This window comes from Cucurbita moschata, unplaced genomic scaffold (assembly GCF_002738365.1).
Source record: "Cucurbita moschata cultivar Rifu unplaced genomic scaffold, Cmos_1.0 Cmo_Scf00036, whole genome shotgun sequence".
In the NCBI taxonomy this organism is placed as follows: domain Eukaryota; kingdom Viridiplantae; phylum Streptophyta; class Magnoliopsida; order Cucurbitales; family Cucurbitaceae; genus Cucurbita; species Cucurbita moschata.
In genome coordinates, this window is record NW_019268552.1 from 823234 (window position 1) to 850975 (window position 27742).

A 27742-nucleotide genomic window follows, 5' to 3' on the forward strand; every position below is an offset into this window, starting at 1 on the left:
AAAAAAAAAAAAAAAAAAAAAAAAAAAAAAAAAAAAAAAAAAAAAAAAAAAAAAAAAAAGGAATATTCTTAGCCAACGGTTCATATTTAAATTTGTACAAAAAGCTTGCTTTTGTTGCCCTTTTCCGAACCCATTTTCTTGCGGCTCGCCGTGGTGGGTGGACTTGGTGGATTTTATCTATACACATTTACTTAAAACAAATATCTATATTCATAAAAAATAAAAAATAATAATAATAAATTCTAATATCATTAAATAAATTGTAAAATTCCAATTTCCTATTTATCATCTTATTTGACTAATTTTGAATAAATAAAAATAGTGTATTCTTTTATAAATTTAATATAGTGAAGTTATTATATAATTACTTAAATATTGATTCTATATTAATTGAAAATATGATGAGATCAACTTGGTGTAAAAAAACTGATGAAAAAGGACCCAAAACTCATTTAATGCTATGTTAAATATAAAACTTCAATGTCGACGTGGATTAATAATAATCTTATGTTTGCAAATAATCTCTTTTTTTAATTTAATTTATTTATGGCGTGTATTTTTTTTATTCACTTTTTTATATTAGTTATATTGTTTTTAAAAAATAAAAAAATAAATATTTTTTTTAATGATTATTCTAATTTTATTTTTTTAAAAGAGAATATAAATATCATTTTAATAAATAAAAAAGAAATAGAAAAAATGGAGACAACAGGAAAATGCGCAAAAAAATTTAAAAAATTGAACAGCCAACCATAGGATGCCACGTATTGCATTTACTCACTCACTCTCATAGCCACCCCATGATTGTCATCGCCGCATTATATATAGACAGAACCAAAATCTTCACCGCACCACTCGTCTTTGATACTGTGGTTAAATTTCGGTGGGTTTTGTTCTTTTCGCCCTTTTTCTTCTCAACATTGTACGGATTTGATGCCGATGACGGAGGCCGGAGACGTCGAGATGGATGCCGCCGGCGTCACCAAGGAGATCATGTTGTTTGGAGTGAGAGTCGTGGTGGATCCGATGAGGAAGAGCGTCAGTATGAACAACCTCTCTCAGTATGAGCATCCTCCTTCTGAGGCCTCCAATGAAGACAACGGCCGCAACACTAAGAGTAATGTCTCTGCAGCTGCTGGTTACGCTTCTGCGGACGATGCCGTTCCTAATTCCGGTGGGATTCGCGAGCGCGAACGCAAGCGAGGTTAGATTCTCTGTTTTTCTTGTCTTTTCTTTACTCTGTGTAATCGTGATATCGGTATGACGATGGTGCTTATTGAGTGATTTTGAGATACGATTTATAGAGAGAAGCATGCGTCTGAGTAGTTCCGTAAATGACTGACATTCTCTCGGATTGATTTTTTTGGGTAATTTTGATGATCGGTGGGTTGTCACTTAAAATATTGGGAATTTGTACTTGGTTTATCTTGGAAGCTTGTAGATTAGTTCAATTTATTCCGAATCTGGAGTTGTTAATTTTGGGGATGTCTGTTGGTGGATGATTTTCAGGAGTACCGTGGACGGAGGAAGAGCACAAACTTTTCTTGCAGGGATTGCAGAAAGTGGGGAAAGGAGACTGGAGAGGAATCTCGAGGAATTTTGTTAAGACTCGAACCCCAACTCAGGTTGCTAGCCACGCCCAGAAATACTTCCTGCGTCGAAGCAACCTCAATCGTCGCCGCCGTAGATCCAGCCTCTTCGATATCACCACGGATTCGGTAACTGTCATCTTTACTAAATTTATAGCTTATGTTTGGTTGGATGGAATGGATTGGCTTTCAAGTATTGTGCATTCTGTTGTTTGATACCATAGGGTTCCGAATTTTGATTCTAAGTTGTAATAGTGGATTCATTTGAGTAGGCTAACTGGATTTTAGCCAACTGGTTGATGAGCTTACTTATCTGGTGTTAGATAGTGAAATTTCACGACCTATCCCCTTTCTGAGTTTGCTTCTTCTCTGTTCTAGCCTGTTCTAACCCACCTTAAAAACAGAAAACCTCCAATTTCTTGCTGCAAAGGGATAGGCAAAACCCAACAAGACGATATGATGAATAGTTTTGGCGATCTAGTAATAGAATACTTCAATAATTGGAAGCCGGAATCTATCTTTACTTATAATTCCTTTTCTGGGTTCATTAGGTAAAGGTGGCTGCTGGGGAAGAGCAAATTCAACTTCAAGACAATTCCTCCCAATTCCAATACTTGTTGCCACCTCCACCTCCACCACCTGAAACTGGCAATGTAAATGGATATCATCCTGTGATGCCAACTTTTCCTTTGCCTGTTTGCCCTGCAATTTTACCTGTACCAATTCCTATGGACAACCTCCCACTCAGGCATGATAACCTGGAGAATGATACATCATCAACTGCTGAAGTTATGCCGCTCAATCCAACCACACCTGAGCTTAACTTGAATTCTGGAGCTCTTTCTCTTAACCTCGACTCGGCCACTTCATTGACGAAACACCCTGCTTTCCAAGGAATTTCAAGTATGAGCAGCGGGGATAACATTATCAGTGTTGCTTAGAATCACTTTGTTGGCTTGAATGGTATGTTGTATTGATGAGGAAGGCAAAGCGATAGGCGACTAACTAAAGTTGTTTGTTGTAGTTGTACATCCCCACCTTTGGATTCTTCATTTGACGTTTGTTTGTATAACTGAACCTAACAAGCAGTCTCAGCTCACTGCTGCTTAATGATAAGACTAAGACCAAGACTAAGACTAAGACTAAGACTAAGACTAAGACGACTCGGTTTCTTCGGTATCTATGTATGTGTAGGCTTCCTGTATTTGGGTTTGAGTAAGAGAAAGATATGAAGTTTCCTCAATTTTCTATCCATGTTTGATTAGATTAGGTTGGTGACTGTTGTCTTGTGCTTGAAGATAGCATTTGATCCTCTATTGTGGTTGAAGGGGGACCGTAAGGGATTGGGTCGGGTCCACTTCAAGATCCGGATTACATTATTTCCATCCATTATGACTTCTTTTTTTCAAACGAACATATCCATCTATTCTATTTCAACTTTGGCAGGTGTTTTTTTATTTTTATTTTTTTTCTTCATAAAATGATACCATTTTACATAATAATAATAAATATCAGATCTAATTCTCATGTGCATTAATTTGAAGACTTTTTATAGATTGATTAATTAAGATTGATAGTATACGTTTCTTGAATTGCTATCTAGCTGTTTTGATACTAAAGATTCTCAACCAAAAGGGATACCGTTGTCATTGTTGCTTCAAACTCAGACAACTCTTGAAAGTCTAGTATCTCTTTTGGGACTTCATGTTCTTTAGTTTAATAGAGATACATATGATTGCATAGAGCTATTTAGATCATCGGGATTCAAGGTGATATGTATTACCACTTTAAAGACCAAAGGTCATGATTTAAATATTTTAGGTTGAAGATTTAAACATATATCTTGGTTGAGATTATATATTTTAATTAGTTGAATTATGTTTAGATGACATGATGGGCCGAAGTAACAGTACAGATGATACTGAGATAGTAATTAGAAAACATTGATTAAATTCACAAGACCCTAGGGGTTTATTCTGGCCAAACCGTAGCTAGTGGCTGTACGAAGGCGATTTTTACCCATTGAATACGGCTTCTCGTTCGTCGGATATTGATCAAAATCCTTCCTGTTCCTATGAACTCTCTCTATGTACTTGGAGGCCCAACCATCGACATTCGCCTCATCACAATCGCTCTCTCCGGGAATCACATTCGAAGAAGAAGAAGAAGAAGAAGGCGAATACCTTGGCGATCCATGGCTGATTTGGAAGCTGCCTCCGCCCGGCTTCGTCACGTAGATCGGTTTCGCTCGGCTCTGCGGCTCCTGCAGCCGTCTACTTCCCGGAATCAGAGGCGTCGCCGCTGAATTTCCGCCAGATCGCTCTCTCGTCGCCGAAGTTCCGGCGGTTGCTTCATTCGCCGTATTTGCGAAAGAAATCGAGCTCGAAAGCTTGATTAAATTCGCAAGCAACAACATGGACTTCTCACAAAGCGATTCACTCGATCTCCTCTCTTTACCGATCATAACTCCGGTAATTGATAATTTTCTTTCTCTGTCTCTATTATTCCCTGCAAAAGAGGAAATGTCGATTGGAATGAAGAAACCGAGAGGAAATTGTGGTGTATTTATAATATTTGAAGCACTGTTCTTGAGGTTCCTTGCTTTAACAAAGAGAGAGATCAGTGAAATTAGTTTAATCTTGATTAGGCTAGTTAAGAAGGATTCCATGTTCAAAATTTCAAAGAATAATTTACAACTTTTTTGCAAGTGAATAGATCCCTTTATCACTTGTTGGGGACTACGTAATCTGTGTGTGGAGGGAGGAGGAAGAACGAAGAATCCATGGGAGACGCAGACTCAGATATTTTTGCAATTTATTTTATTTTATTTTGGTAGGGCTTTAGTGCCACGTGGCATGTGGTTATTTCTTCTATCCGTCCTACCAAACATTTTATGATAAACTATTCCAATTTGGGAATTTGGTGTGAAAACGTTTTTTGCGTACGTTTAATTAGGTTCATATATATTTATATTTATTAATTTCTTTGTATTTTTTATTTTTTGGGTAATAAATCTTTAATGGTAACTCCCAACGTTGTGTCGCAGGCCCTCTAAACGATCTCATATTCACCGGAGCCGTCCAACGCACTCTCAAATCTCTCCCTCATAGCACCCATCTCATCGACGGTATCCCTCTCCGGCCCGGTGATGATTTTTTTTCTCTCAATTTTTTTTATGTGATATCCCACGTTAGTTGGAGAAGAGAACAAACCACCATTTATGAGGGTGGGGAAACCTTCCCCTAGCGCATTTTAAAGTTTTGAGGAGAATCCGAATGGAAAAGTCCAAAGAGGACAATATTTGCTAGAATTTGGGACGTTACATTTTAAAATAAATAATTTTATAAACAAGAATTAGAATACGAGATACGTGTCCTTACTTCTTATTTTTTTTTAGTACAAGAATTACACTATCTACCATGATTAATTTTTAATGAAGTTTAATAAGCCATAGTATACATGTCATGTTTGGAAGGATATATTAGATATACAATCTTATTCAAAGTTTAAAACTCCCATATGAAAACAGAGGAGAGGCAAATGGGAAAATGGTCAAAATTGTAAATTGGAGCAAATTGAGATGCTATGATGTTCCCCCTTGGTTGGGAAGGGGAGGAATGACCGTTGTTATTTCAGGTAATTGGTCATCAAAGACAACCTGAATTGCCTCCTAAAATGTCGCAAATATAAATCCTAAGAAGGCTCAACCCCCTAACTTAGCTCATAACCTCTTGGTTTGTCGCCTCTCTCTGGGAACACAGACACTCCCCCAAAAGAAAAACAGAGAGAGAAATAGAGAGAGAGTAGAAAGAGGAGAGGGGAAGGAAAAAAAAAGAAGAAAGAAAACAAGGAAAAAAAAGGTCATGATCTAGGTCTGGTCCATCCCACCAAGGTCATGATCTTTTCATCTTCATAGAACAATTACAGACAGGATTTTGAAATCCAAAACAGGGGGTTGGGTTAGATTTTTTAATTTTTTATTCTTTTGCAAGAGAAAGTTAGGGAAAAAAGAAATAAAGGAACAATGGCGACGAAACGTTCTTTCACCCGTTTTGTAGAACAGGAGATGGGAAAGTTCCCACATTTCGTAGTTTGTGCAGTCCTTGAATGGGTTCTCATAATTTTGCTTTTCATTGATGGGTTTGTTGCATTTTTGGCAAGCGAATTCGCCAAGTTCTTTGAATTGCGAGTTCCTTGTTTGTTCTGCACCAGAATCGACCATGTTTTTGTTAACAAAAATGCAGATTTCTACTACAACAATGCCATTTGTGAAAGCCACAAGAAGGATGTTTCATCTCTTGCATATTGCCACAACCACAAGAAACTCTCTGACATTCGGAAGATGTGTGAGGTCTGTCTTCTCTCATTCGCAACCGAGAAGGAATCCGATTGCAATACCTACAAGTCGCTCGTTGGAATATTGCACAAGGATCTTGAATGTTTTGTGGAGGACGATAATTGTCAAGTTGTGAGCTTGCCGCCCGTGGGGAAGAAAGATGAAGGCCTGCAAATGGAGAAAGTGGGTGGTGGTGGTGATGATTGTTGTTGTTCATGTTGTGGGGAATCATTGAAGGTTAAATCCTCCAATTCAAAAGGGAAAAATGGGAGTACCTTTTCACAAGCTCCTGCTCCTTCGCCACGAGCTGGGTTTGTGCCTGCTTTCAGAAACGAGGACAAAACTAGCTTGGAATTACCGCACGTTAATTATACCGAACTCAAATTGTTGTCAGATAGTGAGTCGGAGTTCGTCGAAGACGATGAAGGTTTACATGGAAGAAATCTTGACGCTCATCAATGTAAGTCCAAAATTTATTGAATTGACCCGTCCTTTCTTTATTTCTTTCTCTGCAGCATCCTTTTATTTGGTTTGTTTTGTTTGCGAATAATTTTTGTACCTGGATTTGATGGAAGTGCAGTTAAGGAGGATGTGAAACCTGTTAAAGTGCCATTGTTACCTGAACCTGAGGATGTGCATGAAAGTTCGAGGACCCCCATCTTTGGTAGAGGAAACAAATTTTTTGGTATCCCACTTACGGATTCTGATAATACCAGTCCCAGATGGGCTATTAGGATCTCTAGAAAATCACCACTTGAAAGACCAGAGCTCCCAGCTGAGAATTATGAAGCAGATATGTTGGGGCCAGGAGACAATGATTCCATTTTGAATTGCTTGAAAAGACAAGTTCGGATAGATCGAAAATCGCTCATGGAGTTATACATGGAACTGGACGAAGAAAGAAGCGCTTCAGCCGTGGCAGCAAACAATGCAATGGCCATGATTACTCGCTTACAAGCCGAAAAGGCGGCCGTTCAGATGGAAGCTTTGCAGTACCAAAGAATGATGGAAGAACAGGAAGAGTATGACCAGGAAGCCTTACAAGCTACAAACGATTTGCTTGCTAAGAGAGAGGAAGAAATCAGGGACTTGGAGGTTGAACTTGAAGCTTACAGAGAAAAATATGGATACCTTGAGGAAGGTTGTCTTCAGATGTCTGAAGGAGAGATGTCTGATGAAGATTACCAAGAATTCAAGTCACAAGTCTATTTATCTTCTGATGAGAAATCTGAATGTAATACACCTTTTAGTCTCAATGGAAGAGAGAAGGAAAATTTTAAGAATTTTGACAGGACGATTATACCCTCCGGGTTGAAAATTGAAAGAGAAAATAGCAAAGAAGAAAGTACAAACAATCATGGGGTAGCCTTGCCATTCTCCCAAGGGAAGGCTGAAGGAGAAGATAGCAAAGAAGACAGTACAAACAATCATGGGGTAGCCTTGCCATTCTCCCAAGGGAAGGCTGAAGGAGAAGATAGCAAAGAAGACAGTACAAACAATCATGGGGTAGCCTTGCCATTCTCCCAAGGGGAGGCTGAAGGAGAAGATAGCAAAGAAGAAAGTACAAACAATCATGAGGTAGCCCTGCCATTCTCCCAAGGGAAGTCTGAAGGAGAAGATAGCAAAGAAAAAAGTATAAACAATCATGGCGTAACCCTGCCATTCTCCCAAGGGAAGGCTGAAGGAGAAGATAGCAAAGAAGAAAGTACAAACAATCATGCGGTCCAAGGAGAAGATAGCAAAGAAGAAGGTACAAACAATCATGGGGTAGCCCTGACATTCTCCCAAGGGGAGGCTGAAGGAGAAGATAGCAAAGAAGAAAGTACAATCAATCATGGGGTGGCCCTGCCATTCTCCCAAGGGAAGGCTGAAGGAGAAGATAGCAAAGAAGAAAGTACAGACAATCATGGGGTAGCCTTGCCATCCCAAGGGAAGGCTGAAGGAGAAGATAGCAAAGAAGAAAGTACAAACAATCATGGGGTAGCCTTGCCATCCAAAGGGAAGGCTGAAGGAGAAGATAGCAAAGAAGAAAGTACAAACAAGCATGGGGTAGCCCTGCCATTCTCCCAAGGGAAGGCTGAAGGAGAAGATAGCAAAGAAGTAAGTACAAACAATCATGGGGTAGCCCTGCCATTCTCCCAAGGGAAGGCTGAAGGAGAAGATAGCAAAGAAGTACGTACAAACAATCATGGGGTAGCTCTGCCATTCTCCCAGGGGAAGGCTGAAGGAGAAGATAGCAAAGAAGTACGTACAAACAATCATGGGGTAGCTCTGCCATTCTCCCAGGGGAAGGCTGAAGGAGAAGATAGCAAAGAAGTAAGTACAAACAATCATGGGGTAGCCTTGGCATTCTCCCGAGGGAAGGCTGAAGGAGAAGACCAAAATGAACCACTGACAAACTTTAAAGGAGAAAAAACATATCTTTTAGGCCGCTTGAAAAGGTCAAAGAAGAACATTAACTCCTTATCCTCAGAGGATCTAGCTTCGTCCCTGCAACCAAGATCTGCCAGTGTCAACCGAGTAGATGAAGTTACAGGTATTGTGTTATATCAATAATGGACATGAAACTTTATCAAAGAATATTGATTTCCATTTCGAATATGGCAGGAAAAGGAAGAGCTCTGACCCGAAAGCTCTCTCATCTTAACGAGTTCAAGATCATGAGAGTACTCAAAGCAGACAACGAAATCTCCAAGCATGAAGGAAAAGTATCTTTAGCTGAGACTTCTCACAATTTAGGGAAACCTCAAAACCTTGTCGACCAGAATAACAGTGATTCTTAACTTCCCATATTGGTAAATTACTCAGTAACTATAGTCAGCATTGAAGCATAGAGAGTTTGATTTTTAGGTGGGTGTTTTCTTTCCTTGCAGTTTGTTTTATTTCTAGGATGTACATAGTGTTGTATGACGCGCTGAATATAGATATAAAGCTCCTTGAAGCTCAGCAGCTGCTAACTTCTTCCATAGCAGTAAGACACCTCTTTCCCATTTCTTCTTCAGTTGCTTTCTCTATTGCTTTAGAAGCTTCACCCCAACAAACTCAGGGTACAATGACGTTTGATTTATGAAATTGCAGATGCAGAGCTAAAAACCATATTCGGCTGCCAGCGATGGGTGTAGAAGGCTTTCCTTTTTCTTTTCTATTACTTTACTATTCATCAGCAGAGTGGAAATGGTGTTCAAGAAAGTGCTTTTGGATTTACACATCAAAAGCCACAGAACAAGGGAAAGAAAAAAGGCCAATATTCCTTCTTTTTGAGGGCATAGTTGGACTAATGATAGAACCTCAAGGGAAAATCACTCAAGGGAAAATCAGAAAAGGCAAGGCGTTCGGGCTTCCATCCCATTTACAACGAGACAAACGTTAGCGTTGTATGATGCAAGAAGAGTTCTTTAAAGTCATAATCATCCCCTCCCCCTTAAATGTCTTTTCGAGTTTACTAAAATGACAGCAATATGCAAGGAATTTTGATTGGTTTCATCCCATATACTACTTCAAAACTTGGAGAGGGAAGACGCCAGTCCTTTTTAAACGCAAAGAGATATCTTTTTCTTTGTCATTTATTGATCTAATCTAGCAAGAAGGAATTCAACTAGTCATTTTTTGTTCTTGGCCATCACATTTTGAACCAAATATTGAGTAGTAGGGACACACAACCGACCCCCAAGGGTCCCAATGCAAACCACCTAACGCATAACTTTTCCAACTTCCAGAAGGAGCCAAAATCAATCGTTCAATCTTCTAAATAAGGAGGCTATGAATGAGAACGCACATGTATTGGTCAAAGAGGAATGTACATCCAATATCAAACATAAAGGCTGTGGGCCTACCTACCATCCTTTTCAGCTAGGTAATTACTCATACGACTGGCTCAAGAAAGAGACTTTATAACATAGAAAGTTAGAAGAACGAAAAAAGAGGGTGGGGTGGGGTAAAGAGCTCTCCCCTGATCCTGTCCAATTGTACAAAATCAGGCGGTGAAGTGAGTGAATGCTCTACAATAACCCCATCTCAGCTCAAGAAACAAAAATGCATAATTTAGTCTTAATCTTGTAGTTTATCCTTCGCTAATGATGAATCACAGACCATTTGAGTGAAAAAAAGATTAGAAGAAGATCGCTGGCATGCATATGAACATGTTTTCATTCATTGAAATGATTGTCTGCAATATTTGTAGAGAATAGAGAGAAGAATATGTAAAGAATTGGGTCTTGGAGCTGTAACAAAAGGGTTATTCTATCATTCAACCTTAAGAACTGCAATAAAAATTGTTCAGTAAACAGCTTGTAAGAGATCTCCAGAGAACAGATTGGAAGTTATTCTATCACTCAACCTCAATGACTGAATATTTTGTATTGTTGGTGTGTTGCTTCATCATAATCAATGTACAAGTATTCGGATGGACGGTCTCTTTTACCTTTCTTAAACTCTACTATGCCAAATTTAATGGATTTCCCAGCTCTGTTTTGGACATCTACTTCAATTTCAATCAGCTCTTTGTACTGAAGTTTTGAACAATAGAATATACAGCTTTTGGTCCATTGAGAAATATAGGAAACCACCGACTGAATGAGTCACAAAAGACCCAAAACTTTTCCCCACGATGCAGTGCCAGGCCGGACCATACACGCTATCAAATTCCTGGAAATTCACAAGCAAGCAAGAAAAGTTATTAGCTAATTCATTCTAAAAGTTTCCAGATTGTACATTACTGTTAAGCTAATTACCCTCTTGAGCGATAAAGCAAGAGTTTTGGAAGTGAATTTCTCCATGCTATCATGAGCCTTTCTTGCACAATCCACAGCATGGATCTGCATAGCCGGAGGCATGTCGACTGAGACTACTTTGACGCCATTTTTTGCAAGGATATCAGCCAATTCAACTTGGGGATCAGCAAGGGACCTTCTTCTCCCATCCTTTCGAAGTAAAGAAACTGTTGGTCTCAAAGTGTGAAGACCATGCCCCTTCTGAGGCTCTTTTAATTCCTTCTCCTTCTCCTTCACCACGAGATAGAGAGCTTTACTATCATCATTAACCCCTTTATTAGCTTCCTTCTTCTCATCAAAAAACTTCTTAGTGCCCATCTCTTTACACAGCTTACTCAATTTCTCATCCCCACCAGAAGCAATTTTCTGGAGGTGGGGTTTTGATTTGACCATAGTAGAAACGGTCAAAGGTGGAGGTGGGTTAGGATTCTTTGGTTTTTGAGACGAAAAATCAGATTGTCTGTGGAGTTTGGAAAATGGGATGTGGTTGGACAAAGGAGAGGGATTTGGAGGAGGAGGAGCAGCAGCAGCTATGGCGGAATCAAGTTTTGCAGGAGTGGAGTGATTGTTAGCCATGGAAGCAGAGGGAGGAGCTCTGAAAGGGGGTTTAAGGGGAGGAGAATCAGGGTCAGGAGGTGCTAAAATGCGCAGCTGGTTGGTGGGTTTAGCCATGGGAGGCCTGTAAGGGAAATGGAAAAGGGTGGGAGAAGGGGAAATGGTTGATGAAGACTATGGGGATTTGTGCTTTTTGAGAGGTGGGATGCCATTTTTGGGTCAGAAATGAGGGATTCCTTTGATGGGGACTTGTGTATGTGCGAGTGAATAGTGAAATTTTTGTGCTGAGTTCTAACGTGCACCTGACGTGGACGTCGAGGAGAGGTCTGTGACGTTCGTTAGATGACTGACGTGTTTGACCGATCATTCATTTCTGCTTTTTGTCTCTTAGACCAGACTTTTTTTTTCTTTTTTTTTTATAAAGAAAATACTAACCGTTGTCTCATATTAAAGTAAAATTTTGAAATTTTGAATTTTAAAAATAAAAGTCGTTGAAATTTGAACAAACCAATTCCATGGTTAAGTAAAGACGAGTGTGTTTAATACAATAACACCATTTCATCTAATAAATCCAGTAATACAACATAAACAAATATATAATAAGTTAGTTATTTTGGTATATATATATAAGAGTGAGGTGGGTCGGATACAAGAAATAAAATCTTCATTCCTGAGCCCGTTTAATAGAGAAATCTCTCTCCACTCCTACCATAATTCTAAAGATCTCTCGTCCTATTCAATATTCAAAATTGGATTAAATGGACATCTCTAACTTCGGAGGAAAAGATTTGAATCGAAAAAAAAAAAAAAAAAAACAGAAGGATTTGAAAAAATAGCTAGCAAAATTTTAAAGAGGATGTTAGATACTTTTTTGTTCCAGGAATACCCTTGAGTATATCCCTAGCCCTTCAAAAAATTAAAAAAAAAAAGTTCCAAATCCTGATAAACTTGGGCCATGATGGGCCTGCTACTAGCCTATATCAGTCACTACTGGGCCTGCTACTAGCCTATATCAGTCACTACTGGGCCTGCTACTAGCCTATATCAGTCATTACTGGGCCTGGCTTTATTTTATCTTTTTATTTGGGTTAATTGCATACCCCAAATTATACTATAAGAAAATGTTAAAATAAACACACAAAAAAACCAGTTTTGTCCCAAGCGGTCGGATTTAATTATAGAGAAATTATTTTAAAAATGAAGAACATTCCCTATATTCTCTGCTCTATCATACTTTTGATTTTCTCAAATGGCTTTATGTCAGTGGAGATGTGTTCCTTATTTATATAAACACATGGTTTTTCTCTCGATTAGCGAACGTCGGACTACACCAAAAATCTTTAGCATTTTTCATAACTTTCCTCCAAGAAAAATCAAAACAGAATGAAAAAGAGAATCAAAAGTATTAGAAAGGTTACCTAGAAATGACTAATGAGCTCCTCATAAGTCCTAATCTCTGTATCAATCAATCGCTTCTCATATCACTGCCACAACACAGAAAAAGAAAAAACGATTAAAAGAAAGTCATCATCTGACCCAATATGTTTAGTTCAATGCCAGATTTCACACACAAACCAACCTGGTTTCCAAAAGTAGTCAACGATGGCTGCTGCCATTTAAGACCAAAAAAGTTTGATCTCTGTGGAATGCAGAAAGTTCAAGGCAATTTCTTATGCAATTCTTCCCTACCCCCACACCCCAGAGAAAAAGGGGAAAAAACACAGTAAAAAGGGCTCTTTTCTCTGCAATGTCAGAACCCTTATCTGTCTTGTATCGTAATCCTAGAAAAGCAGCATTTTTTTAACCCCACAACCACCGTCTCCGGCAACTTTTTTCGAAAGTCTTCGTGACCCAGCTCTATGCGCACCAGTGTTCATGCACCGCCAATTTCATATCAACTCGACGTCATCGTGTACGTTCATTACTACGTCACTTTCAACCACCAGCTCCAATAATCCAACCCAACTCCAACACTCATTTGCTGCTGACTCAGACTCCTCCCATTATAATATCTTTTCTGAATAATCTATAATTATCATTCTGCCTTTTTGAGTTAAACAATTCAATTTCCCTTCCTATCGCTCTAACAAATGTGTCGTTTTCTAGCTTGTGGCCTGAAATCAAATGTAAAAGCCATTTTGAGGAATCCAAATCCTACAGGACGCTTCCTTTCCTTAAAAGTGCGTCCAATTCCACGCCCTATTGCCTGCTTAGTCATTACTAATAAACAACTCAATAGATTAAGAAAGAAAAAAAAATGATAATACCTGATGATCGTCAAACTGGGAGGGAGTCTTCGTTGATTGGGCCCCAGCCAGAAATTTCTTACTCAAGGATACTTGGAGCTTAAGGGTAGGCCACAGTCCACCACTTTGGTCTTCTTCATTTGCCTATAAATGCAAGTACCCAATTTCTGCACGCCACAATATATCCAACTGTTTCTCTCTTGTTCTTTCTATCTCACTCTCTCTAAATGTTTCTCCTCTTCAGTAGTCTAGAGAACATAAGCTCTGCTCAGGGACAGCTTCACCACAACACAACTACAGGGATGTGGACGGGAGCAGCTTCGATGGCGAGTTTGTGGGTGGCTTCTGGTCCAACAATTGCGAGCTTCATGTTTGCTTGGGCTATGATTCAACAATACTGCCCACGAGCAGTTGTTCGATTCTTTCAAAAATACTGGAGTAGACTCATGAATTACTTCCATCCTTACATCCAGATATCAATCCATGAGTTTGCTGGCGAACGCCTCAAGAGTAGTGAAGCATTCACTGCTATTGAATCATATCTCAGCAAGAATTCGTCCAACACTGCCAAAAGACTCAAAGCGGAGATAGGTAAAGATAGCACCAACTTGGTGTTCAGCATGGATGATCATGAGAAGGTGACTGACGAATTTCAAGGAGTGAAAGTATGGTGGGTTTTAAACAGAACAGGTTCATCAACAAATTCTGACAACTCGTATAGTCCTGACAGGAGATACTATTCACTCACTTTCCATAAGAAGCACAGAAGTTTAGTTACAGAACCATACTTGAAGCATGTCTTGAGGGAAGGGAAAGAAATCCGAGTAAGTAACAGGCAAAGGAAGCTTTACACGAATGGTTCTGGTGGAAGATGGAGTTACCACCACACTATGTGGAGCCACATAGTATTTGAGCACCCTGCAACATTTGACACAATAGCGATGGAAGCAGAGAAAAAGCAGGAGATTATAGATGATTTGCTGACCTTCACTAGCAGTAAGAATTTTTATGCTCGAATTGGGAAGGCCTGGAAACGTGGGTATCTACTATTTGGTCCGCCAGGGACAGGGAAATCAACTATGATTGCTGCAATAGCCAATCTACTAAACTATGATATCTATGACTTGGAACTCACAGCAGTAAAGAACAACACAGAGCTTCGGAAGCTTTTGATTGAGACTACAAGTAAATCCGTAATAGTGATTGAGGACATCGACTGCTCACTCGATCTTACGGGGCAGAGGAAGAAGAAAGAAAAGAAGTCCGAGGACGATGAGAAAGAAAAACCCCCCAAGGAATCTTCCAACAAAGAAGATGATACCAGCAGCAAAGTCACTCTCTCTGGATTGTTGAACTTCATCGATGGAATATGGTCAGCCTGTGGAGGGGAAAGACTAATCATTTTCACAACCAATTATGTGGAGAAGCTTGATCCAGCCCTCATCAGAACTGGTCGGATGGACAAACATATTGAGCTTTCTTATTGCAGTTTTGAGTCATTCCTAGTGCTGGCAAAAAATTACCTGAATCTTGAAACTCATCCGCTATTTGATCAAATCAAAGAACTGATGGAAGATGTCAAAATCACACCTGCTGACGTTGCAGAGAACCTCATGCCCAAGTCTCCAAAAGATGACATTGAGAAACGTCTTCTCAAATTGGTTCAAACTCTACAAGGGGCAAAGGAAGCAGCGATCATTAAGGAATCTCAAGAAGTAAGTACAGCGGGATCAACCACAACAGATCTACAGTTACAAACTGAAGGCTCATCTTCAAGTTGAATTTAGCACTTTCTGCCTAGTGCTCCCATCTAACAATGTTATGGAATTCTCTTAGTTAATAAAATTCCCAAGTTATTAGCTTAATAATTCTTACCTCCACTTACAAGTGTGTTCAAATCTCAATCCATCATGGTTACTTTTGAAAAAGAAAAGTACTTTTACGTTGAAAATCTTAATTCTCGAGGTTGGAACTTGAATCTCTGGTCCTTTGGATGAACTTTTGGTTGAGAATACATACTTGAGCCAGCTCAGACCGACACTCAATATTACTAAATAATTATTAGGTACAAATCTTATTTTAGTTCCCAAGTTCATTGTATTTGGTCTATGCTCTCTTTCAATTCCTAAGCAAAAAAAGGTATTTTGGGTCTTTTGTTAATCTTTCATAAACTATTAAGAATCTGATATGCTATGTTTTTCATCCATTCACATGTTGAGTGTATGTCTGTTTAGATAAGTATTTAAAGGCACATGGACAAATCAGAATACCTGCATATCATCAAACTTGCAGTCTTTGTTGGGGCCCCTGCACACATTCATTACTCCAAAGCATTGAATGGAAGTGTTTGTGTGGTACTCAAGTTCATTGCTTCTGGTGTGTGATGCGGAGTATTCAGGCTTCTAAATGTCGGCTTCCATTGAACCTGATCGCCACTATCCTCGGTCATCTGAATGTGGAACTCCAATTTTGAACACTTAGATTCTGATTCGAAGAGCTCTATCAGTAATGAAAATCGATTGCTATTTCTAGCAACTCTAGTTGTCCGACATTGTAGACCTAAAATCAAGACAAAATTAACAAAATAACGCTTTCAAAAGTGGTTGGAAAGGCTCAAAATAACTCGAATGTGAGAACAATTAACTCTCGCGTGTTTAGAATTTGAAAAAATGCAATAGTTCACTAAATTTGAGTTTACCTGATCACCGGCGTGCCGCGCGGTTTAACGCGATCAGGCAACCGACCGGAAGTTTACGATTCCTATTCCTCGTCGTCCCCATCGCCTCTTGCAATCCTCATAGGAAACCAATTGCCTTTTCGTTTTGCTTCCATAGAAACTTCCCTTCCCTTCAGAGCAATTTCACCCCTCCAGTACCTCTCATTTTGCCGCCAAATGAACCTCCAGCCAAAAAATTTAGTTCTATATATATACATATATATAGAACTTTGTCAATCAACCCATTTTAACTTCAAATCTCGAAGGTTTTGAATTTTTAGGAAATTAACTTATGAAATAGATATTGATTTGAATTTTTTTTGTTGAGCCAAAACTTCTGGGATACGTTTAGCATTCGAATCAATTAGAAATTTTGTGAAACGATAGAATTTTGATACGATACACTTTTTTCTCTCCCTTTTCAATGGATGTAGTGACTTTTTCGGGCTTTCCATCTTAGGTTTTCTCTCAAAGTTTTTAAAAAAAACGTCTCCTAGAGAGAGGTTTCCACACTCTTATAAAGAATGTTTCGTTCTCCTCCTCAATTGATGGGAAATCTTATAATCCACCCCCTTTCGAGGCTAGCATCCTCGCTACCACTGGTTCCCTTCTCCAATCAATGTGGGACCCTCCAATCCACCCCCATTGGGGCCCAACGTCCTTGTGGGCACACCTCTCATGTCCACCTCTCTTTCGGCCTCAGCCTCCTCGCTGGCATATCGCCTAATGTCTAGCTCTAATACCATTTGTAACGGCCCAAACCACCACTAGTAGACTTTCCCTCAAGATTTTTAAAATGTGTCTGTTAGGGAGAGGTTTCCGCACTCTTATAAAGTATGTTTCGTCTTTCTTCCCAACTAATATGGGATATCACAAATAGTGTTCGAGCGGTGATATGCTCACCAACAAGATTCATAACATTAACGATAGTGAATGATATGATAATTCATATAATAAACATAACATCTATTCAAAACCAACACTGCATAGTATACATGAGCAAATCTTGAAGCTGGTTCTCTTAGGATGTGAATGGCTGCTGTTCCCTTTGAGGGGCCTTCAGATTTGAGTTCATGTTACAGAACCTCATACAATAATCAGTGCCCTTGCATATCTATCAAGCGTGTAATCATTAACAAGTCATAAGCAGTAGCAGCAGGAGTAAGAGTACCAGGCTGCTCCATGAGTTTGTCGACCGACTTGCACGAGACGGAGGGGACAGCGTTGGACCAGAGCTTCCAACCGGTGGTGTCGAGCTTTCCAATGAGCAAGTGTACTTACAACGACTAGGCGGGACGACCCGGTAAACGCCACTGCTGGTTAGAATGTAGACGTCATTGTCATTGTCTTCACCAAATGAGAAGACATAACCCAAGGCTGGAAGAGAAGTTTCTGGTGTGGAACTGCAAGGTATAGGAGAATCAGGTGCACAACTGAAAGGAATCTCATTTGTTGTGAAGTTTCCACTGCTTTCTGGGTTTTCAATTCCTGCCCATAAACCAGAAGCATACAAATCTGCATACAAGTACCTGGCTCAGAAAGAACACAATGAGATTGGGTTATGTTTGAATCTTCATGAACATATGAACATACGTACGTACGTACCTTCCATACATACACGGATCGGTCTTCGATCGATAGAAATAACCGCCTGTTATCGATGCAGAACCTACATTCTTGCTTATTGTAGAATGGTTGTAGCCCATCACTGGGAAGATTGGATTTATGGAATCTGCAGGTGTAGATCCTCCAGGGGATGATTTTGGAGGAAACAAATAAGGACCCTCGTAAACGCGCCATCCATAATTCCCGCCCTTTGTGATGATGTCGACCTCTTCGTATCGATCCTGTAAGAAAAGAAAAGGTATGATTTGAAGTATTGTTAAAAAAGAGCAGCATAAAAAGCTATGAACATTTCAAATGTATATGTATGTGGTGCGGGTTAATCTCTCTCGACCAGTTCAGGTGAAAGGGAAGGGTGATCGAGGGTACCCAGACGTCGATATCTCTTCTTCTAGTTAAAGATTATTCAAATGCCACTACTCAATCTGTTCCTGGAGAAATGACAGATTTTGTAATAGCCCAAGCCTACCGCTAGTAGATATCTTTTGTTTTGGCCCATTACGTATCATCATCAACCTCACGGTTTTAAAACGCGTCTGCTAGGTAGAGGTTTCCACACCTTTTTAAGGAATACTTCGTTCCCCTTTTCAACTGATGTGGGATCTCATAATTCACCCTTCTTAGGGCCTCCAGCATCCTCGCTGGCACAATGCCGCTCTGATACCATTTGTAACAGTCCAAGCCCACCGCTAGTAGATATTGTCCGCTTTAGCCCGTTATATATCGTTGTCAGTCTCACAGTTTCAAAACGCACTGCTAGGGAGAAGTTTCTACACCCTTATAAAGAATGTTTCGTTCCCCACTCCAACCGACGCGGGATCTCACAATCCACCCCCCTTGGGGTGGCACAACGCCCGGTGTTTGAGTCTAATACCATTTGTAACAGTCCAAATCCCCGCTAGCAGATATTGTCCGCTTTGGCCCATTACATAAATCCATCAACCTCATAGTTTTTAAAACACATCTGCTAGTGAGAGGTTTCCACACCCTTATCAGAAATGTTTCATTCCCCTCTCCAACCGACATGGGCTCTCAAATTTCAGTTGCAGCTTGAACGGTCACAACATACATCATAATTTGACATTTTTTTTTAACTTTTCGCTCATTCAAAACAAACTACACCAAAGATTTACTATTGTCATCCTTTAACGAGTTATAACCACTCGATATAAACGTGTAAAAACGACATTCGAACCTGTCCAACATCTCCACAGATGAAGTAGGAAGGTCTTTCTGCATCAAAACTGCAGCGCCAAGGATTTCTGAATCCATAAGCCCATATCTCCGGCTGTGCTTCTTGATCTTCAACAAATGGGTTATCTTTAGGAATAGAATAGTTTCCCCATAGATCATGTTTATCAATATCTTCCGGACCTGCACATACCATTATGAGAACACAATGAAGGGAATTACAGACACTAGCATTCATTGGAGAATACTTCAAGACTTACTTGGAATGTTATTGATATCAAGCCTCATAATCTTCCCAAGCAATGACTTCTTGTTCTGGGAAAAATTGTAAGGATCGCCTTGACCGCCACCGTCCCCCATCATGAAGTAAAGATAGCCATCCGGCCCGAAGAGTATCTGTCCTCCATGATGAGCAGTAAATGGAAGACCAATGGTGATGATTCTTCTTACTTCTGATGGCTTTGCAGCTGTTGCCTGAATATAAGAATTGACATTCCTTTAGATCCCACAACAAAAGTATGTGAAGTGTTTAGAGATTTATACCAATGAAGGCTGGGATGCACTGCCGTTAACGGTGTACTCGGCGACGACGCTTTGATGCTGACATGGTTGGGATCCGCTATCAGATGGTAGTTTCGAAGGATCGCAATTAACATCAGAATTACAAGAACATCTTCCAGAGCACCCTGACCATTTAACCTTGTCACAATTGAAAGAAGCAAAGAATCTTCCATTTTGTGCAAAGTTTGGATGAAATGCAAGTCCCATCATGCCAAATTGAGTATCAAAGTTAACTTCATCAGTTAAATCTAGAAATGCATTAGATTCATCAATCCCCAACACTCCTCCTGATCCCTTCTCCGGAATAGTAGCTAACCAAATCTTCCCCGCTTGGTTAGCGAAGAACGCACGATTTGATCCATCGGGATGAGCCACCATATTCAAGTAAGATTCATTCCCAATCTTCTCAAGACACAAACCATGTGGAGGGCTAGGAAGTTCAGTGTTGTTAAGAGACACAGGTTCACCAACAAAACAGACTGATTCTTCCGTGGATGCTCCACCAAACGAGTCGCAGAAGACAGTTTTTGACTGCCATAAATCCGAAAGCTTGCTAGCACTGGAGTTATTAGCTACTCCAGCTCGACGCTGTAACGATGGGGCAAAGGGGGAGTCGACTATGGTTACGTTTTGACATGTATCCCATACTTTAGAGCAGAAATCAGTAGCTGCTTGGTTGGATTGTGGTGATCCTTCTGCAGTGGAGTTGCAGAGAAGAGGAACTGGTCTAAGTGTTGAATTGCCTTTATATAGCTCACCGGAAAATGGATCACACCTCTGAAGATATGATAAGAATGAACACAAAATTGGTAACAAAACATACAAGATGATGATTAAACAAGTCCAAGCAGTTAAGAACAAAAGGAACAATCATTAATATGTGTTGATTTAGAAAGAAAGGGGATGAACAGGTCGTACCGCACAGGAAATGGATTTGATAAGGGAAGCACAGGCAGGATCAGAAATGTTCATCAATTGGAACTGTCTCTGTATAGCCCCATCTTGTAAAGCGTTGCAGCAAACACTCCCCTTATAAGGGCAGAACTTCAATGTAGTGTTCAAAGTAAAGGGCGCCGCTACACCAAGATATGAACAAGAAATTGAAGCATCAAAACAGAAGGGTATTACAGCAAGTGAAAGAGGAGAACAAGAACTTACTTGAATCAGAGCATAAGGGAAGTGAAGCTGTCGGATGAACAAGTAGCAGTAGCAGGCCACAGAGGAAAAGGATGGCCCCAATAGAACGCCCCATAGCTGCAAACAGTTGAATGAAGAACTTATTGTAAGTAGGCTAAAAGGGGTGTCGGCATTTCAAGCTAAAAGGAAAAAGACCATAAGAATTGGAGTTATGAACATGGTGTCCATTACCGACTTCAAATTCTCATACCCTTTTTTCTCTCTCTACCAGTTGGGACTTTGTTTAATCCAGCTTCTCTCTCCAGCCCGCTTCATTGAGATTTCGACATGTTCTTGTGAGCTCATACGAACAATGGAACACCGCTGCGTCGTTGACTTTACCTGCACTTTAATGGAACAGGGTTGTTGAGAAAGCCACTGGTTTTCAGCTCAGAATTGAATTTGGATATGGTTTAAATGCATCGCCGTTGTTCCACCGGTGTTTTTACGAACCAAATTTAACCCGAAGATCAGGAGTTTCGAGAGGAACCCACCAACTTGGATTTGTTATTAGGGAAAATCGATAATTTCAACGATGAGTTTGACATCAGGCGTGACGAATGGCTGAAATCGTCAAGAGAAACAATTCGAAATCAAAAGAATCGTTTTCATCCTTTCAGTTGACATTGATTCCAGTTTGTGTTTTCCTTTTTGAACAATAATAAACATATGAAATTTAAAAATAAAATTAAAAAAAAAAAAAAAAAGATAGTGACATAAATATATAATATAGTAGTTCCAGTTCCAAATGACTGCACAGTTTGACTTTCCTTCTCTCATTTTGGGATTGAAGAACATTGTGTGATCGATGAACAATTGATCTAATACGGCTTGATCTTCTCATCTGTACAGCATGTTAGAAGAAATATGTTAATTATTATTCAGATTACACAAAAGAATCCAAATAATTTTATAATTTGGTAATCTGGACGGTTTGAGATGTGACCCAGAAATTTTTTATTGAGCACGAAGGCTAGTGGCCTGTTGTTTTGTGAAAGTCCAAGAACGTGATGATGAGCAAATGATGGTTCTATTGGGGAAGATCATTGATTTGAGAAAAGAAAAAACTTGAACTTTGAGCAAGGTTTCTTTCTCGAAATAGCCTTATTCATATGATTGTTTCAAATCTCAAGAATAAATGGCCAGTCGCACAGCTTCAGAGGAAAAAAGAAAAGGCCAAGTTTTCCTTAGAAAATAAGGGTAAGATCAGCTTGGCATCTATTCGAGATAAAATCTGATGAACAATTTCCAGTTTTTTCGAAGTATAAGAACGTCTACATGACACAATATAAGGCCTAAGTTAAATGCCCCTATCAAGAAATGAAGCAGTTCCACTAGTGCAGGTATATGCAGCAAAGCAAACCTTGAAGACAGAAGGCAATGATCTATCGTCCCCGAATTGTTCTCAGCTGTTGGGAAGTACAAGCCATTTGTTTCACCTCCCTGTCCATTACACTTGCTGACTACAGTTCCCATGTAAACCGATTCAACATCTCATCCATCAAGAGCGCCAAGGGCTTTCATGTCCTCCAAAAAGGCCATATATGAGTCGTCGATACTCTGTTTCTTTGGGGCTGATGACGAGCTAACCAACTCTGGCTTCCCTACAATAGGAGCTGTGGGCAGAGACGGTGTTGCTGCAGTTGATGGAGAAGGCTTCGGTTTTGTCTTTGGTGCGGCAATCTCTCTTCTCACTCTAACTGATGCAGGAACCTGAATAAGTGGCATGATATAAGTTAAGAAAGTCGGAGTAAAGTTGATATATTTCTGAGTTCGAGCAGACTAAGATAAATTGTACAGTGAAGCTTTCTAATTCCCAATGGCCATGGATCAAAGCTACATGTTGGTTTTAGGTAGAACTGCATATGTTCCACATAATGCTGCTATCTTAGAGATCACTTGTAGATTTGCACTAGAACAATACAGGAAAACGTGTCCATTGCATAAATGACATGCCTAGCAACAGCATCATTCCTACTTCCATGCTCAGGTAGAACACTGATTGAAGAGGAGAACTACAGGAGCATTACTTTATCAGGCATGAAAGCATAAAATTGTCCTTGATCAGGCCCCAACTCGCTCACTTTTTCCAATAAAATTTCAAAAGGTTCAGAGTAAAGTTTTATAAGAAATTTACTTAAGTCGGGTTGAAGGTCAAGGATTCAAGCTAGGTAAGCATACAATGCGAGCAGATCCCTAATGTGGTTGGTTTGGATAGAAAGGAATAGGCTTTTGTTTTTAGATAAGTCCCCCACGAGGTCTTTTTTTCTTTTCTTTTCTTGTTAATGTATAGTTTACAGCTTCTACGTGGCATGCTTTACACAATTCATTTTATAATACACAGCGTTATCCGATTAATTTAGATTGGAGGACTTTTGTTGTCAATCCTTCAAATCAGGCTTAGAGACTCCTCATCCCGAAGGCCTTTGGGCTGTTTCTTCATCTTTGGATGGTGAAGTTGTCTATGAAAAAAAACAAAGAAAGCTAGCTAATTAAAAATCATAGTTATCCTCTTGACATATATTTCCTTGTAAACCTTAGCATATAGTATCTCTTCCCCTGAGAGATTGCCAGCCATATACAACAGCTGCCAGCTTGGAATGTTCTATATTAAATTTGCTAATGATGGATAGGTTTGTGATAATCAGTGGTGGGCATGGTGTACCCTAACATTCCTAGCAATAGCATCAACGACTGCAAATTTTAAAATCAAATTGCACCAGACTAGCATATTAAGTCATCTTACCATTGCTGTAAGCTCTGGAGTGTGCTGAGCCAGTGGACGCTTAACGACAGTAGACGCAGCAGATTTAACATATGAGGGCTTTTGAGGGACAGTTGGGATATGTGCAATATGGTCATCTTCATGAAAAGTGGGAGGAGGGCCAGGAGGAAGAGGTGGTCTCATCATGGGTGGAGGTCCAAGGGGAGGCCCAAATGGTGGCCTTGCCATCAACGGGACCATCATTCCAGGCGGAAGTGGGAGTCCAGGTGCAGATAATGTTGGCCGCATATCTGGTGGAGGTGGAGGTGGGGGAAATCGAGATATTCCAGGGGGTAATACATCAGTCTGCAAGGTTGGTAACAATGAAGGCCCAGGTACCGGAGGTCTTGAAGGTGGAGGTGGAGGAACAAGTTTAGAAACATCTTTAGTGACTGAAGAATTATTTCTCTCCTCATCACCTGATACACCTTCAGATTGATCACTTGCTGGCTTTGGTGGCATCCCAGGTGGGGGAGGAGGTGGCGGGAGAGTAGTAGGTACCTAAATGAACGAGACCAATAAGAATGTTAGCTTGCTAAGAGTAATTATTAATAAGACTCCTTCAGTTTCTGTATAATATGCATAAAGCTTTTTCTTCACCCGGAAAAGTCAGCTAAAGAAAAGGAGTTAAACAGGGAAATTACCTGATGAGAAGGCCCCATGGAGCCAGAATCAGGCTGATTTCTCTCCTTTTCACCTTCACTGGTTCCAGTAGGGTGCATCATAGTAGCCTGCTGCAAAGATGGAGGCAGCAAAAAGGGAGAGCGACCTGCAACTTGTTCCCTTGGTGGAGGTCCAGGAGGTGGTGGAGGCAACGATGGTAAACCCAAGTTTGATGCTACAGGCATAGGCGGCAATGGAGGTGGAGGAGGTAGACGTAAGGAATCAGGTAGAGCAGGACCATTAGCAGAGTCTGGCAAAGGAGGCGGAGGGGGAGGGGGAGGGGGAGGTGGAGGTACAGCCAAGGGAACATCCTCTGGCTCCATGTTTGAGGATGATGCAACACCACTAGTAGAAGCATCAGATTGAGGAACTCTTGGTCCTATAGTTCATATTCAGAAAAAAATTCAGTGGAGCATAGGAATGTGAAAACACCTATGTAGACTTCTGTTTTGCTACAAGATTCAATAGGAAGTTAACTTACCAATTGAAGATTTAAACATAGGAGGCTTCCCAGGTGGTGGAGCTCCAGTGGGATTTAGTGTGGGGTGGTAGTAAACAGAGTCCTGAAGTGGCAGAAAAATATCAAATAGAATCCAGAAATGCAATATAAGAAAAAAAAAATGACCAGATAATCAATTAGAGTTTGCTCACTTCAGGATTCGGATGATTTGCTCCCTCTTCCTCCTCTTCTGTTCGTCTTTTTGGAGGTCCTAAATGACTGGCCAAAAGACAGAATACAGAGCTTGATTATAAACCATGGTATATTTCCAAAAGTGAAAATGCATTTAACTACACGAAGAGTAATAGCACTAATGAGCAAGAGAGCCTTTGATACCTGAACATAACTGGGACCTCACCCTTTTCCTTCATTTTCTCTTCATATTCCTGTCCAAGAGAGAATGACAACATGATTGCTGGGATCAAAGCTTACTGTCAATGTGCAAACTAAAGGAAGACCACGTAGTTGAATATATTGAACGCTTAGCTCGCATAGAAGTTGTAACATACCCCATTAAGTGGAAGTACAAGACCATAGGTGAAACAGAAAAAACTAAAAGAAAGTTAACAGGTGTGTGTCCGGTTTGTTTCAATAAATGATCATCATTACAGGGGATCAGCTTTTCATTCTCCTAACCAATTTTATCTTAAATCTTAGGGATAAACAAGCATTATTGATGAGATTTCTCCGAGATTTTATTGGAAACAAAAATTACCTTCCTCTTCTTTATTACAAGATGAAGAGTATCTTCTAACTGTCTTTTCTTGTGCTTTCTAGCTTTATCGAGGGCACCATCAGCCTCTGCATAAAACCCCATAGTGCTAAGATTTTAAAAAATAAATAAACTAATAAATTAAATAACTGAAATGAGAAAGCGACTTGTACTCCACAAAAAATAAAAATGAAAATAGATAATCGAAGGCTCTTGTCAATAAAACTATCTGTCACAATCATAAATAAAATTTGAACATCAAAGTCTAAACACCTTGATGTTGCTCATGATCAAGATAATAAAATAGGCCTCTCAAATCAACAAAGAACGTTACAGAAACCATCTACGGTTAAGTTAATAGAGTTCATAAAGATTGCGACTTACTCATCATTTCCAACTTTTGAATTTGCTCCTTGATTGCATCAGGATCTTTCTTCAAAATTCCCACCTCCCTTACCTTTTTTCGTTCTTTCTTATTCTGGTAAGCACAAATAACAGCTGTAGTTAGAGGTTATTGATTTGAATCCGATCATGGACAATCACATCGCAAAAACACTAATAACCAAAGGGATTTAAATGGTTTGCAAAAAGAAAAAAAAAAAAAAAAAAGTTTTTTCTATGATGTACAATTAACTTCAATCCAAAGTAATGAACTCTTAAATTCCTGAAATAAACAAAGCTTGAATTTAATGTCATGACACCAAGAACCTCCGAAATCTGATCTACCCTTTCCCAACTTAGACCACAAATTTGTTTCATAGGAGTCTAATAAGAAGGTATACAAGTCCAAGGGGATGAGCTTCTTCAAGATTGATTCCTGGTTGTGAACCATCCATATAAGCAATCATTTAGAAAAGAAAGACCCTAAAAATTTATCTAGACTCAATGGCTGTGGCTTTCAAGCCAATATCCAGGCCCTGCATCTCCAACAGAAAATTGACAGTTTTCCAGTGAATGAGATGGCAACCTCTTTCTTTACATACTCCTTACACCACACGAAAGCCCCAATAAGCTTCTCAATTTCCTTATTGTTAACGAAAGAACCATTTTCAAAGGAAATAGAACTGAAGTAAGAACGTAAGAGATAGAAACTTGAATCAATTGTAACTGCAGTGTAATTGCACTATTACTCTTTCACACTCGAGTACAGTCTCTAATTAGTCCCCATCTTACATAATGCAACAGTTTGGGAAGGTAATGAAGGTCTCCGACAACACACTGATTCCTAGAGGAAAGTTGACGGGGTACCTAAGCCTAAGATCAGTTACAGGAATTCAGTGACATCTCACGAATCTAAAACCCTCAAACTAAATTGAGGCACAGCCCTTCAGAGTTGGATTATGGAATACTACACAAAAAAAAAAAAAAAAAAAAAAAAAAAAAAAAAAAAAAAACACCTGAANGCATCCGAACGAGCCAGTATATCTAATTTCAGTGTAAGATTAATCGTGTCCAACATAGCATGAATAGAAAAAGTGAAAAAGTAAATCGTCTCGTCGAATTTATTTGGTTGCGAGAAGAGAAGCTGATACACAGAAATCACGCGTTGTGGCAAGTAAAAGATGAACGCAAATGAGGTTCGAAGACGGCAGCAATCAGATAAACTAGTGGAACTAAAGAGTCGACTGAGGGGCAAAAATCCAAAAAAAAAAAAGTCTGAAGAACAATTACCCGCTTCAATTCCTTCTTGCGAAGCTCCTTTCGGTAAGCATCCGTAGGGTTCATCACCTTACCTCCTTTGGTCGTCTTCATCTTTGCCCTCCTCTTTCTCTCGCAAAATCTTTCCCCTTCTTCTTCTTCTTCTCAAATTGGTACTGTAGCTGTTCTTCCTCTTCCAGATACGAAAAATATCGAGGCGGACACCAGAATTTTGGGCGGCATAGAGAGAGAGAGAGGGCTAAGGCGTCAATACAAGCTCGCTCTCTCCCCCCAAATTTTGCCTCGATATAATACGACAAATTATATCCATTTTTGGATTTTTTTTTTCTTTTTTTAATGTTGCTTCTTATTTTGTTATCAATTTCTACCGATATTTTTTATTTTATTTATTTATTAAAAATTCAAATCTTTATAACTTCTTTTAGAAAAATCCACATGGTTATCTCAGGTTAAATTAAACATTAACTAGATAATTTTAAAACCCTAATTTTTAAAAAAAATTAAAACTAAATAATTGTTAAACCATGTTTAAATTTTTTAAGTAACGTTTATTTTTCTAATATTATATATTATACTTATGTGTATTATAAAGAAAATGGTCTAAAATTTGTATAATTGAGTTGATGAAATTAAAAACTAAGTTTTTTTTTTTTTTTTTTTTCCGAAACAAAGAAAGGGAAGAA

At 39.5% G+C, this 27742-nt stretch overlaps 7 protein-coding genes across 14 annotated transcripts; 3 read left to right on the forward strand and 4 right to left on the reverse strand.

The window, feature by feature from the left end:
• Positions 1–831: 831 nt before the first annotated feature.
• On the forward strand, positions 832–2936 carry LOC111431676 (transcription factor MYB1R1-like). The gene is made up of 3 exons (XM_023068382.1): positions 832–1204; positions 1510–1718; positions 2141–2936. Exons 1-3 carry the CDS (start codon positions 934–936, stop codon positions 2528–2530), a joined length of 870 nt encoding a protein of 289 aa, XP_022924150.1. The 5' UTR covers positions 832–933; the 3' UTR covers positions 2531–2936.
• A 496-nt stretch (positions 2937–3432) lies between these two features.
• Positions 3433–4386, reverse strand: LOC111431459. Its single transcript, XM_023068099.1, has 2 exons — positions 4287–4386; positions 3433–4097 (listed from the first exon to the last, which is right to left on the reverse strand). The coding sequence occupies exon 2, from the start codon at positions 4051–4053 to the stop codon at positions 3553–3555; it is 501 nt and encodes a 166-aa protein (XP_022923867.1). The 5' UTR covers positions 4054–4097; positions 4287–4386; the 3' UTR covers positions 3433–3552.
• A 598-nt stretch (positions 4387–4984) lies between these two features.
• On the forward strand, positions 4985–9487 carry LOC111431458. Of its 5 annotated transcripts, none has more exons than XR_002708500.1 (6): positions 4985–6385; positions 6506–7791; positions 7861–8461; positions 8533–8720; positions 8799–8896; positions 9004–9487. XR_002708500.1 is itself a non-coding variant. In XM_023068098.1 (4 exons), the coding sequence occupies exons 1-3, from the start codon at positions 5614–5616 to the stop codon at positions 8706–8708; spliced, it is 2904 nt and encodes a 967-aa protein (XP_022923866.1). In that variant the 5' UTR covers positions 4985–5613; the 3' UTR covers positions 8709–8720; positions 8799–8900. The 5 variants fall into 5 exon arrangements, 1 of the variants encoding a protein (XP_022923866.1); XR_002708499.1 differs by having other exon boundaries at positions 6506–7630; positions 7676–8461; XR_002708501.1 differs by having other exon boundaries at positions 6506–7486; positions 7676–8461.
• Positions 9488–10146: 659 nt separating this feature from the next.
• Positions 10147–11723, reverse strand: LOC111431561. Its single transcript, XM_023068244.1, has 2 exons — positions 10656–11723; positions 10147–10569 (listed from the first exon to the last, which is right to left on the reverse strand). Exons 1-2 carry the CDS (start codon positions 11364–11366, stop codon positions 10414–10416), a joined length of 867 nt encoding a protein of 288 aa, XP_022924012.1. The 5' UTR covers positions 11367–11723; the 3' UTR covers positions 10147–10413.
• Positions 11724–13519: 1796 nt separating this feature from the next.
• On the forward strand, positions 13520–15375 carry LOC111431559 (AAA-ATPase At3g28580-like). Its single transcript, XM_023068243.1, has one exon. The coding sequence runs from the start codon at positions 13723–13725 to the stop codon at positions 15274–15276; it is 1554 nt and encodes a 517-aa protein (XP_022924011.1). The 5' UTR covers positions 13520–13722; the 3' UTR covers positions 15277–15375.
• Positions 15376–17142: 1767 nt separating this feature from the next.
• LOC111431414 (HIPL1 protein) lies at positions 17143–21334 on the reverse strand. Of its 4 annotated transcripts, none has more exons than XM_023068046.1 (8): positions 20955–21334; positions 20745–20840; positions 20505–20662; positions 19569–20363; positions 19286–19499; positions 19030–19208; positions 17817–18058; positions 17344–17740 (listed from the first exon to the last, which is right to left on the reverse strand). In XM_023068046.1, exons 2-8 carry the CDS (start codon positions 20836–20838, stop codon positions 17344–17346), a joined length of 2079 nt encoding a protein of 692 aa, XP_022923814.1. In that variant the 5' UTR covers positions 20839–20840; positions 20955–21334. The 4 variants fall into 4 exon arrangements, with proteins under 4 accessions (XP_022923815.1, XP_022923814.1, XP_022923812.1 ...); XM_023068044.1 differs by having other exon boundaries at positions 20974–21333; XM_023068045.1 differs by having other exon boundaries at positions 20919–21333.
• Positions 21335–21923: 589 nt separating this feature from the next.
• On the reverse strand, positions 21924–27341 carry LOC111431416 (WW domain-binding protein 11-like). Its single transcript, XM_023068049.1, has 9 exons — positions 27072–27341; positions 25785–25878; positions 25404–25489; positions 25025–25074; positions 24841–24907; positions 24671–24752; positions 24171–24568; positions 23509–24027; positions 21924–22475 (listed from the first exon to the last, which is right to left on the reverse strand). Exons 1-9 carry the CDS (start codon positions 27150–27152, stop codon positions 22257–22259), a joined length of 1596 nt encoding a protein of 531 aa, XP_022923817.1. The 5' UTR covers positions 27153–27341; the 3' UTR covers positions 21924–22256.
• Between the last annotated feature and the right edge of the window lie 401 nt (positions 27342–27742).

Coding starts and splice junctions, on each gene's coding strand:
- LOC111431458 (XM_023068098.1), top strand. CDS start 5,614: ATGGCGACGAAACGTTCTTTCACCCGTTTTGTAGAACAGGAGATGGGA. Junction 6,386..6,505: donor AAATCTTGACGCTCATCAAT/GTAAGTCCAAAA, acceptor ATGGAAGTGCAG/TTAAGGAGGATGTGAAACCT. Junction 8,462..8,532: donor CCGAGTAGATGAAGTTACAG/GTATTGTGTTAT, acceptor CGAATATGGCAG/GAAAAGGAAGAGCTCTGACC.
- LOC111431676 (XM_023068382.1), top strand. CDS start 934: ATGCCGATGACGGAGGCCGGAGACGTCGAGATGGATGCCGCCGGCGTC. Junction 1,205..1,509: donor CGAGCGCGAACGCAAGCGAG/GTTAGATTCTCT, acceptor GATGATTTTCAG/GAGTACCGTGGACGGAGGAA. Junction 1,719..2,140: donor TCGATATCACCACGGATTCG/GTAACTGTCATC, acceptor TGGGTTCATTAG/GTAAAGGTGGCTGCTGGGGA.
- LOC111431459 (XM_023068099.1), bottom strand. CDS start 4,053: ATGATCGGTAAAGAGAGGAGATCGAGTGAATCGCTTTGTGAGAAGTCC.
- LOC111431561 (XM_023068244.1), bottom strand. CDS start 11,366: ATGGCTAAACCCACCAACCAGCTGCGCATTTTAGCACCTCCTGACCCT. Junction 10,570..10,655: donor TTGCTTTATCGCTCAAGAGG/GTAATTAGCTTA, acceptor GTGAATTTCCAG/GAATTTGATAGCGTGTATGG.
- LOC111431559 (XM_023068243.1), top strand. CDS start 13,723: ATGTTTCTCCTCTTCAGTAGTCTAGAGAACATAAGCTCTGCTCAGGGA.
- LOC111431414 (XM_023068047.1), bottom strand. CDS start 20,838: ATGGGGCGTTCTATTGGGGCCATCCTTTTCCTCTGTGGCCTGCTACTG. Junction 20,663..20,744: donor TCCCTTATGCTCTGATTCAA/GTAAGTTCTTGT, acceptor ATCTTGGTGTAG/CGGCGCCCTTTACTTTGAAC. Junction 17,741..17,816: donor GATCCGTGTATGTATGGAAG/GTACGTACGTAC, acceptor TTTCTGAGCCAG/GTACTTGTATGCAGATTTGT.
- LOC111431416 (XM_023068049.1), bottom strand. CDS start 27,152: ATGAAGACGACCAAAGGAGGTAAGGTGATGAACCCTACGGATGCTTAC. Junction 24,908..25,024: donor GAGGTCCCAGTTATGTTCAG/GTATCAAAGGCT, acceptor TCTTTTGGCCAG/TCATTTAGGACCTCCAAAAA. Junction 24,753..24,840: donor CAAATCATCCGAATCCTGAA/GTGAGCAAACTC, acceptor CTGCCACTTCAG/GACTCTGTTTACTACCACCC.